The 10,055-nt window shown below is 36.0% G+C and overlaps 1 protein-coding gene across 1 annotated transcript; it reads left to right on the forward strand.

The window, feature by feature from the left end:
* Positions 1-360: 360 nt before the first annotated feature.
* Positions 361-10,049, forward strand: LOC108377560 (protein kintoun-like; the record flags this gene model as incomplete). Its single annotated transcript, XM_017633830.1, has 6 exons — positions 361-1,064; positions 5,022-5,921; positions 6,002-6,710; positions 7,608-8,832; positions 9,068-9,188; positions 9,960-10,049. Coding segments are annotated over exons 2-6 (2,745 nt in total), but the record flags the coding sequence as incomplete, so codon positions are not given.
* Positions 10,050-10,055: the final 6 nt, after the last annotated feature.

Below are 10,055 nucleotides of genomic sequence, written 5' to 3' on the forward strand. Positions count from 1 at the left end.
AATATACATACATAACTAATGAAAATATGTGTATGCATACATACATATGTATGTATGTGCATGCGAGTAAAATTACAGTGTATGCGGTGCAGAAGACTATTTTTTTATTTTACAATTTAAAGGGTTATTGGAGAGGTATACACGTAACTAAACTATGTTCATACATACATACATATGCACGTACAAACATATGGACCAAGGTGCATATTTCTGTGTGTTTATCGCTCAAGCAGGTTCATCACGTTAGGTATATTGAGTATTAATAACCATAATTTCTAGTAAATGCAATAATAGTTGTACATCCCATCCTATACTTATATAAATAGGAATGTATGGGTTTTCGTTATCACTTATCGAGATTTTTTCATTTTACCTAACGTTAGCAAACGTGAGTTTGAAGTCATACATACCTATTTACGATGTTTGCATACGTAATTTAACTGCTAACCAACACTGTCAGCTGGAGTAGAGTTCCAGAAACATCGTGCACTTCATTTTTTTTTCCGTCACAGCTGTGCAGGCCGCCGCTCACCTCATTTTGCTTTTCTCTTGGTTTTCTAATAAGTGAAGTGTAATTAGTTACGTCTAGCTTTTGAACCGGGTACTCAAGAAGTAACATCAAATTGCTAGCCCAAAATTTAATACAAGCAAGTAAATTTGCGAATTTTAAAATACAGCATTTAGGGAGGTTAAAAATACAAAAAAAAAAAAACCTGGGGCAAACCTAAACAGTCCTAGAATTTAGTTTAGTCCTGAGGGACTACATAAATACTATTGTTTCTACATGATATTTTAACTCGGGTAACTTCTAAAGCGGTAGCCGTATTTTGTCGTCACTAACAAATTTTACCAGATGTTTTCCGTTTTCCGCTCCAAAACAGAATAAGCAAAAAAGATGACAAAAATAAAATTTAGAAAATATGGGGATGGAAACGAAAAAGACCGCTGCGCAGTAGAAAACACGAGGCTGGACGTTTGGAAATTTTTAAGAAATATTAAATAAAATATTTGTATGCGGTAAAATAGCATCTATCGTGCTCTTGAAAATCTGTTGGAATCTTTATGTAAGTGTTTATAAAATATGCTTTAACACCAAACTTTTTTTTAGCATTGGAAAGTAAAACTTGCATCATATAAAAACTTGTGTTAGCGGGGTACTAAAATCTAGAGATTATTAAATCAGCTCAGTGTGGTTATAATTAAATGCATGTATGTATGTACATATTAATTTTTGTCTAGTTCCAAGTAGTCATAAAAAGGGTACATATTTTAAAAGCCTTATCCACTTTTAACATTACGTTGCCGCATTACAGTCGAATTACATTCTTGCCCACCGACTTGGTGTAGAGAAAAGATCTTGGATGAAAAGTAGTGCAAATGTCACTGACATCGCTCGTCAAACGCGTGACCACACATGTAATGCAATGGCATACGAACCGGGTCGCCGGCGGTGCAACTTGCGTCCAAGGCAAATCTAGTTTTGTAGCAGTAGCGAGTGGCCTGTCGACGCAGTCGTCCGTCGCGTTCGCAGGAGTGTGTGCATAGTTGAAATGTAAGCAGCCTTGGTTGTATGTTGGGGTCGGTAGTTAGCTGTAGACCGTAGGGAGGAAAACCGGTGTTTGCCGTTAGTTTTTGTTGGTTTTTTTTTTTTTTTAATCTTACATCTTCTGTGTTTGTTAAACCTATATCGATTTGGAGCCGGTATTCACGATATACATATGTAGCTCCTACTGCTATGACAACAACAATATTGGATAGCTCCATGGTTTTGCATGGGCGCGTATCTTTGCACATACATACGTACATAGGCATGTAAAAATTTCGAAATATTGATAAAACTATATTTTGCTGTGGGCATATAGCACATATTTATCTACCAAGAACGAGCTTGGAATCACGCATAAATCACGTTGTTTTGGCAACTAAAACCAACAATATATAAATATCAAATGATAGGTACATACATACATACATTGTACTCATGTATGTACTTACTAGGAATGTTAATCCCGAGACCCCGGGATCCCGGCCTTGTTTAGGTCCCGAAAATCCTGGGATTCTTGGCCTTGAGCAGATTTTTATTTCTTTTTTCGAAAGCTAAAAACCGGTATTACTTAATAAAATAATAAATTTACCTTTTTTGAACAAACAATTGTTTTTCTGGAATACCGCTGGGAGACCGCTGGGTGACCCTGTGTTTAGTTTTATTCCAAAATGTTTATTCCTGTACTCTACTATCTACATATATGAAAATAATAAACGTCAAACCAACATTTTATTTCAAAGAATGAAACCGATTCAAAATAACGTTCCGGTTTCGGTTTCGGTTTTGCCAAATGTTTCGGTTTCGGTTTTGGTTTCGTTCTTTTAAATTTGTTTCGGTTTGGGTATTCCAAAAAAAAAAAATTAAAACAAGTTTGACAAAAAAAAAAATATTAAATAAATATTTACCTTCCAATGTTTGTTTTTGGAGAAACTAAACATTGTGATTAATTTTAATTTATATAATGAAAACACCTCTGAATCAATTATACAAATTAAGAGCCAGGGAACGGATTTTTAGGACCTAAAAACCTATAAAAAAGCCAAAAAATAATAATGAAATATGCTAGAAAAGGCACAATAAAATAGCGAAATAGGCACTAGATATCGCGAAAAATGCAAAAACCATTTGTTTAAAAATGTTTATTTTACAAGTGAAAAAGAGAAAAACTATGAACTAGTTTCATTATATGAAAAATTTCTATTTTGAATCTTTGACTATTTTCTCCTTTCGAGTTTTTAACTCACAAAACTTTAATCTCTATAGTTGTAGTAGCATTAAACCACAATATTTACATTTTAAAATTTACTGGTAGCATTTTCATTCGATTTTCGTGAAGAAAAGCCTTGAATGTACTAAACGTGCGCTCGACGTGAGTTGATACAAGTGGCGCCCAATTTAAATATGGAACGTTCAAAACTTTCATATTGTCAGGAAGAAGAGCACAAGAAATTTTCTTAGTCATATCTTATACGCCATTTTATATGAAGGTTTTGCTTTTATTGAGCACTGCGTACTGGCCTTTAAGGTAGGAAAGGCAAGTATTTAAAAAAAGGCAACATCAAATGTGTATATATGGAATCAGAGAAAGCTAAATCGAATATACTCTACCTCTTCAACAGAAAAAAGGCAATTTCCATAAAATCCGTTCCCTGCTAATAACCATATTCCACCACATTTGCTTAGATCTAAATGCAGAAATTAGTTTATTATATAATAAGGGTTGTTGCTGATAGGTATTTGATACATATAGGTAAATGTGATTTTCACAGAAATTTCGTTGATATTATTTAAAATCACAATATCTTAGACGTTGAGGAAGAAAATCGAAAACTACATTCCATTGATGATATTAACAAACAAAGTCATCACCAGATACACAGCAACAACGTCATCACCGGATTCATTTAAATGTTTCCTTTCTATTAGCTTTTCTTATTTACCAATTTATTTATTCGTTTACTTAATCTGTGAAAGAACCTTCAAACATTTTAAGTTGGTAATAAAATAAACTAGCGATATCACATTTTGTTCGTCTATCCCGATACAAAATATCTGATTGGTGTTTAGCTAAAATTTTAATGACCATCTGTTTTATATTTGTTTATTTTTATTAAAATGCTTATGTTCTATATAGATTGTACTTACTTGTTCGTATAATTAAGTACATATGCGCGCATATATATATACACAGTCCATACATACATATAATACGTACTTATGCCGGCATTTTTACGTACAAATGTATGTATATAAGCCATATAAAAATACCTTAATAATTGCTAGAGAATCATAAAGATATGTGCATTAGGGTGGTCCTTAAAAAATCAAATGAACGATTTTTTTCAATCTCGCCTCAGTCGGTAATACCACGCTCGCCGATATCACATATAAATTTTGGTCCCGATTGAAGACGGTTAAGGCGTATCCTCTATAGAGACTCGAAACAATTAAAACTAATTTTCTTTTAATCTGATACCCAAAATCAATTCTACCATAGTCGAAGATATCACATATAAATTTTGGTCCCGATTGAAGGCGGTTAAGACGACTTCATAGGGTAATCTGAACTTTGCCCCCTATGCGCCACCCCGTAACCGACCCCAATCGGGGCGAAAATTTATGTGATATCTTCGACTATAGTATCATCGACGTGGGGGTGAAGACTTAAGAAGTCTGATGTAAAAATTTGCTTCCTGCATTTAAGGACCACCCTAATGTACATATATACATACATCTGTACCGTTAAAGTATGTTAAAAGCGATGCGTAGTAAGCGAGTAATTAGTAATTTGTATCACAGAATTTATGAATATAAGAGAGGTTGGGTGAGCGTTGGCAATGTGAAAATTAACACATATACATACATACATACATATGTACATAAGTGCATATAAAACTCAGATAACTAAATTAAAAACACCGTGTGCGCTGTGCACAAGGTAACTTGAAAACAGAGAGCACAACTGAGTAAGAAATGTATCAAAACATGAATACTAGCCTAGTGTTGCATAAACGGTTCTTATTAGGATAGTCATTTACTTTTTCTAAAAGCAGTTCAGGTAAATAAGCTTAAGTTCATTTTTTAAAATAATCACTATATTTTAAAAAATCGACAAAGAAAAATAAGTGGTCAAAACTTGTAAAGAAGTAGTGTCCCTAATTATGTGGCCACCACTTTATATAAATAGCTTTATTGCAGAATAATTAGCTCTGTTCATGAGTTCTCCAGTAAGAAAAGTATCCAGTAACTTAATCAGCCTACACACTAACATATGTGTAAGCGCCAATCTATTATTATTATATTATTATTATTATGTACAAAGTTTAAAATTCGAATTTAAATAGTTTTTGCCAATAATACTTTATAAAAAAATTAATGAACATTAAAAGAAAATTAGAAACTTGTCAAAACGTTGAACTACCGTTTTTTCGTGGGTTTGTTTTTTATTATAGCAGTATTTTTTTTTTAATTTCAGGATTTCATCTTTTATTCCGAAAGAAGTGAAAGTCCTTCTCAAACGCATTAGCAGCCACAAAACTACATAAATCATAAATCAACATTCTAAATAACTCTAAAAACTGACTTACAGTGTGTTGAAAATAGGGAAATAAATGCAAATATAAAAAAATTCCCTTGGAAATACATATAATCAATCTAAATAAAAAAGTGCTGAAAAATCGGTGTTTAGAAAAAGAATTTTTTATCGATCTAACTTTTGTAGAGTGTGTCAAAAAAAAAGTTATCATACATTTCGACTGAAATTTGTGTTACAAAAATGTCCGAATCTGCCGCCATACAAAACTCCTCCGCGAGAAATAAACATTGCCCGCCGCCCCCAAGACGAAATAGTAACAGTGGTGGCGGCGGCGGAGACTCGGAATATCTTGATATAACCAAGGAGGAGTTTGCGCGTATCGAAGATGCTTTAAAAAAAGAAGAATTTCGTAAATTATTTTTCGAATATTGTGAAGAGATACAAGATCCGGAAAATCGTAAACTCTACGAAGCAGAAATCAAACAGTTCGAAGCGGAACGCGGTGTCGACGTTCGTTTTATAAATCCAGAACCGGGATTCGTGATTAAAACCTCAGCCGATGGGGTAACAAAGTGTTTTGTAAATGTGGCGAAAAATGCTGAAGTGGCGCGTCCAACAAATGAGGTGTGTCTACACCCAGAAACGGGAAACCGCGGTCTTAGCTGGGCCATTCCGCTGGCTCAGGCACCACCACGTGAAGACGTGGATGCAGAGAGCAAACGTTGTCGAGTGTACGATGTGATATTCCATCCGGATGCATTGTATTTGTCACAACGAGATTCCGCTTTCCGTAAGTGCCTCATAGATACGGCGCTGGACGCTGTAGAAAGGGAATTCAAGGTGAGCAGATTCCAAACGGAATGAAAAAAAAAACCAAATAATAAACGTATCTTCTGTGCTACTTTTCATTTTCGTTTTAGGTAAAATTAGATCGCACGAACTTGAAATTTCCGAAACTGCAATTTAAGGGCATGGCGCGGCCAATTGTGATACGAAAATTATCCAAAAATGCTCCATCGGAGTCGGCTGAACCACATCCACTTGATGACATATCGCCGGCGAGACCTTCAGCTGATGCTGACACACCTAAATTAATACCGATGAAAACACAGAATTCAACAACAAACCCCGAATTCAACGTTCCCAAATACGTCATCAAGCATCGTCGTGACATTGATCTCACCGAATACACTTACGAATTGGATGCTAAGCTGAGTGTGACGGTACCACGTGAGCTGGTCATTGAGATTGAGTTGCCTCTACTCAAGTCGACTGCCGATTGCAAATTAGACGTGACTGCCAAGTCGTTATATTTATTGAGCGAACGCTCTGGTGCCAAGTATCGCCTCAATTTAGATCTCCCTTATGCTGTGAACGACAAACGCGGTCAGGCACGATTCGATACGGATAAGCGACAGTTGGCTATTACGCTGCCAGTTGTGCAGAATAATCCAAAAAAGCAACGCGCTATGCACGATACACTGTTTCAACTTAATCGCGAGGACAGCGGCGTTGAGAGTGACATTCGCGAAGATGCAAATTTGCAGACAAATAGCGAATCACCGGTTGAAGAGCTAAGTGATGCGGTTGAGGAAAACATCAACACCACATCAGGCGACAATGCAAACTGTGAGTATAATTTGGATGTAATTTTTGCACGTTTCAAATATAAAGGTAACGGTTTCTAAATGTATTTATCGACGGATTTTTGAAGGGAAACTTCTTTACCGGCGATAATGAATTAAAGAATTGTCACGAAAAAATTCAACAAACTCGTAAAAATTTCGAGCTTTTTTATTTATTTTACTCATTTATTTAAATCTATGGTTTTACAGAACCTAACAGACTAGATAACATTTAACTTAAAACTAATAATAATTTGGTCCCAAGGCCAACTTAAAAGAACAGATTTACTTGAAAGATTCTGAGTATGCAGTTTTGCAGCCCATTGAATTCGGGTAGAATAAAGGACAATCTTCAAATGGCTAAAAATTACCGTTGACTTTTTTGTCCCACACAATTAATTTTTGCATAGAAGAAAACCGTAACATCTTCGACAACAAAATCGAAAAATTCAGCGGCAATTTTTAGCCATTTGAAACTTGTACTTCATTCTACTAGAATTCAGTGGGGTGCAAAACGGCATACTCTGAATTTTTCTAGGAAATTTTTACGAAAGTTTGTAGATTTTTTTTTTTATATTGCATAAAGTTTGAAACTTGGATTTTCACGGGTTTTGTTAAAGAAAAAACTTTAGTTTTATAAAAAAAAATAACCAAAAAAATAAAATGTTTAAACTTGTCAAAATGTGGTGCGGCGATAATTTGTTCGACCGCTTTATAAACATAAATACATACATATATAATACATGAAACGAACAAAAAATTTGTCGAGTGAAGTTTCATTTTCGTAGTGTAGCCCAGGTGCACTAATTTTTATGATGAATTAAATATTTTAGGTCTGTTATTAATGTTAAAAAATGCCAAAATCATTTCAAAGTATATTTTTCCATTCATTACTTCATAGCACTTGGATCGTGCGTGCCTACTGGAGTAACACCACAATTATCTTCGACGGTTAGTGTTCCAAGCAATTTCCTCAAAAGCTCCATTCAGTACCAGCTGCCCCCCAAATTCGATTGCAATGTGTTAGACAACGTTATGTCTTTGGTCCTACATGTCCGCAATGTGCAGCCGGAATCAATTGTAATGCTCAAAAGTATGAAGAGTGCACATCTGCAGTTTTCCTCGATTGGTAGCGGCTATTATCCCACACATTACGCATTTTACTTGCAACTACCCGAGGCCTGCAATGCGCAAATATCCTCTTGCGAAGCTGAGGCTTGGGAAAATAATGTAGTACTGAATCTCAATTTAGCCACCTCCTGTGAGAGTATACAAAACTACTTAGTCGGTATCGATGCCAGTGACCTGAAAGAGTACACCATAAAGGGTAAATTACCAATAGGCTACAAGTGTCGACAATCGCGTAAGAAGTCACCACCAACGCCACCGATATCACTTTCTTCCTCACTGGATATTTCGGTGGAACGTTCGGAATGTGAGCGCTCTGTCGAAATTGAAATAAAGCCAACTAACGAAACTCAGTCCACGTGTACGGCCAACACAACCGAAGACGAGGATGGGCTACCCCATGCAACCGAAGCGGCTCCGAAGAAAATGAGTAAAAAACAAAAGAAGAAAAATAAGAAACGCCGCTCTCTTTCCGAATCTGTGTGCGATGATATTAAAGTGTATCAGAAACAGCAGCAACAACAGCAGGAACAGCAGAAACAATTTCTAAAAGAGGCTTCCAAAACTATAAACGGTGATTCGTCCAACTCGCCGGATGAAAACTCATCACCAGAACGCTCCGACGTGATTGCGCCCGCTTCGCAAACACAGTCGGTGGCTGTACCAAATGGCATGCAACAACGAAAGCAGCGAAGCTATTCGGAGTGCCGTAGTGGCGATAGCGTTGTGAGTAGCGGTGGCTCTACTCTACCTCCCTCTTTTAAGGGCATTTTGAAACGCTACAGCCGCTATGGACCGCGTCCGTCGATTTCGGATAGCTGTTCGTCTATCGATGAATGCTCGTCGTTCTCGTGCTCTGTGGACGGTGGCGTGGGGAGCAGTTTGCGCTTCTCACAATCATTCAGCGACATACCAGAGGAAAATGTCTCCAATGGACTTTCGGAGAGTTGCAAAAAGACTGTTAGATTTAATGAGGTTATCAAGGAGCAAGTGTTTAGGTGAGTTTAGTTTGAGTAGAAAAAAAGTTAAAACAAGTAATATTTAGTTAATTTTTTGTAGCAAAATATGGACTTTTTTTTATCGCTAAATTGCTCAATTTATAAATTAATTGAATTCGTTGAGCGGCAAATAAAACAATTGAGCAACGTTTATTCAATATAAATGATCTATTTTTTTGTTTTTTGTTTTGTGTGCTTAAATTACTTTTAAATTTACAATCTTCCTTTATTTTAGGCTAAATTCTAGTATTTTGGGGCAACGAAAGAAGAATCAAAAACGTCGTGATCGCAAACAACGTGCTTTACAGCGTCGCCTCAGCGAAGGCGATTCCGCTGATTATGAAGACAACAGTAAGGTGAGTGTGTGCTTGGTTATTTTAAATCTAAAGATAAAGCAGTTATGCAAAGGAAATGAATACATAGTACCATAACCGTCTAATTCTAAATTTTTATGGAAACACCCATATGTAAATAGTATGTATGTATATATGTAGGTATTATATAAATATGAACAACGACTTGCTAAAGGAAAATAAATAAACTAATGATAGCGATGCCCACTTGATGTACCCATTTACAGATGATGAACAACCACCGATATACATAGTATGTATGTATGTATTTACATATGTATGTATATAGTGTACGTTAACAAGTGCCACTTGTCGTCCCGTCTGCGGCTGTATGTCTGGCGCACGCCAATTTAGCCATTCAAGATTTTATTCCTTAAATTATACAAATCTCTTGTGTTAATATGTATGTACCGACATGTTTACGTAAATATGAGACGGTCACTCGTGCATTTTATTCGTAATCACTCGTCGACTGTTTGTTCAGCGCCTTTGTTTATTTCTTAGCTTAATTACTGCACCGATTGTAGCATTTCGCTGCAAAAGTAGGACAATGTTATTTCTGAAATCGTTTGTTTATAGTCTTTTCAATGCCCAATGTTGTTATTGCATATTTATTCCCCATCGTCGATATGCTACTAACATTCGCCGCAGGTGTGAATGTGTGTGTGTAGGTACATACATATATAATAGAGTCGATTTAATAAAGTTCTTTTTTTAGAAATATGTATTTTATTGCTACTTTCTTCTAACAATTCCCCTTTGGTCTCCTTTCAGCCACTGGGCTTTGAGTCTCATGCAACGTACTTCGCATCGAAATCCAACGGCGGCGATAATGCCGACAACAGTATTCATAAGCCGACACATGCTAGT

This window comes from Rhagoletis zephyria, unplaced genomic scaffold (assembly GCF_001687245.7).
Source record: "Rhagoletis zephyria isolate East Lansing unplaced genomic scaffold, Rhagoletis_zephyria_1.1 Rzeph_scaffold_12303, whole genome shotgun sequence".
Classification (NCBI taxonomy): Eukaryota; Metazoa; Arthropoda; class Insecta; order Diptera; family Tephritidae; genus Rhagoletis; species Rhagoletis zephyria.